The following is a 1,331-nucleotide window of genomic DNA, read 5'->3' as shown; positions in this document are numbered from 1 at the left end:
CCATTTATCACTCCATGGAGGACACTTCTTAAAACAATAATAATGACAATGGGAGAATACAACATTGATATATTGTTGCTGCAGGATGACAAAATGAATTCCACTGATGTACAGTATCCAGTAGTTACATTTGCATTGTTGGTTGTGTTTGTGGTTCTAATGCCAATTCTCTTCCTTAATCTATTGGTATGCAGTATATATTGTCCATTCACTGACCATCTAATTTTGTATAGACTAGTTTAGCTGTTGGTGACACTCAAGAAATACAAAAATCAGCTGATACATATAGATTAATACTAAAGGTATATGGACCAATGTATCTACTGTGTAGTAATTGTACCATATACCATGAAATTTATGTGACAAAAAATTTTTGTGAATTTTGCCATTTTTGCCTCTGTTGAAAAATTTAAATTGCAAAATTCTTTACCACATGGTGCAGTCAGTTTGCAAGCTATTTGCAAAAATTTATGTCATGAAGTTTTAGAATTGCAGGATTCGCAAATTTTTTTTCTGGCAAAAACTTCATGGTATATAATATGTTACTTATTATAATAGGTTGAGTTTATACTGCCAATGGAAGAATTTCTAAGATCTTTATTAAGAAATGCACTGAGCATTTTTAGGAAAATACATGCATCAAATGTTGTTGAAGATTTCTTAGAAAAACTGAGACAGAATCTAATCATCATTGGACAAGAGCAAAAGATATATCCAAACAAGTCAAGTGTCTGGAAGAAGTTTATTGGCTCTTTAATTGAAAAGAGACTTGTAACTGAACCTTTAGTAAGCAATATTCTATTTCTTTCTGTTATTATTCTTTTATATATGAAGGCAACTGTAACTGATGTAAAGTATCAGATCAAACCATTATCTGAGGAAGTGAAGGGATTGCAGAGTTCAGTGGATCACTTGTTGTCTATTGTTAGAAGCATGAGGAATGAGAGAGGAGGAGGAAGAGGAAGCGGAAGAGCTGTAGCAAGTGAAAGAGAAAGAGACAATGGAGAAGAAGAAAGAGAAGTATCTAGCTGAAGAATATTAGAAGAGGATGAGTTGTAAAATTTAACTTTGAGATACAAGTTGCATGTATTTTAATAATAGAAGATGCATTGTCAATTACTTAGTATGTATCATTAATGTTGGAATGGTGCATTCATACCATACACCACTCTTTCCCTACCTCAGCATGCTGTGAGCTATATGGCTAGGCCATAGGCATAGATAATATAGTATATTATCTATGCCATAGGCGTGGCTCGGCAGCCACGCCTTGCTTTGGAATTTGCTGGTCTGTGATTGCGTGATTTCGCCCTTTCTTCCTCGCTTTCTTT

At 34.2% G+C, this 1,331-nt stretch overlaps 2 protein-coding genes across 2 annotated transcripts in view; both read left to right on the top strand.

Annotated features, from left to right (window-relative positions):
- Positions 1 to 6: 6 nt before the first annotated feature.
- Positions 7 to 1,156, top strand: LOC109586206 (uncharacterized). Its single transcript, XM_020002381.1, has 4 exons — positions 7 to 186; positions 234 to 302; positions 559 to 786; positions 835 to 1,156. Exons 1-4 carry the CDS (start codon positions 43 to 45, stop codon positions 1,030 to 1,032), a joined length of 639 nt encoding a protein of 212 aa, XP_019857940.1. The 5' UTR covers positions 7 to 42; the 3' UTR covers positions 1,033 to 1,156.
- The window catches only part of LOC109586202 (uncharacterized), a 2,525-nt gene continuing 2,298 nt past the window's right edge, over positions 1,105 to 1,331 (top strand). Inside the window, exon 1 of the mRNA XM_020002377.1 lies at positions 1,105 to 1,123. Coding sequence (XP_019857936.1) covers positions 1,105 to 1,123 — 19 coding nt within the window. The remainder of the gene's footprint in view (positions 1,124 to 1,331) is intronic.

The sequence above is a fragment of the Amphimedon queenslandica genome, unplaced genomic scaffold (assembly GCF_000090795.2).
Source record: "Amphimedon queenslandica unplaced genomic scaffold, v1.1 AMPQUscaffold_12925, whole genome shotgun sequence".
In the NCBI taxonomy this organism is placed as follows: Eukaryota; Metazoa; Porifera; class Demospongiae; order Haplosclerida; family Niphatidae; genus Amphimedon; species Amphimedon queenslandica.
The sequence above is the reverse complement of the archived record's forward strand: the minus strand, read 5'-3'. Positions and strand labels throughout refer to the sequence as shown.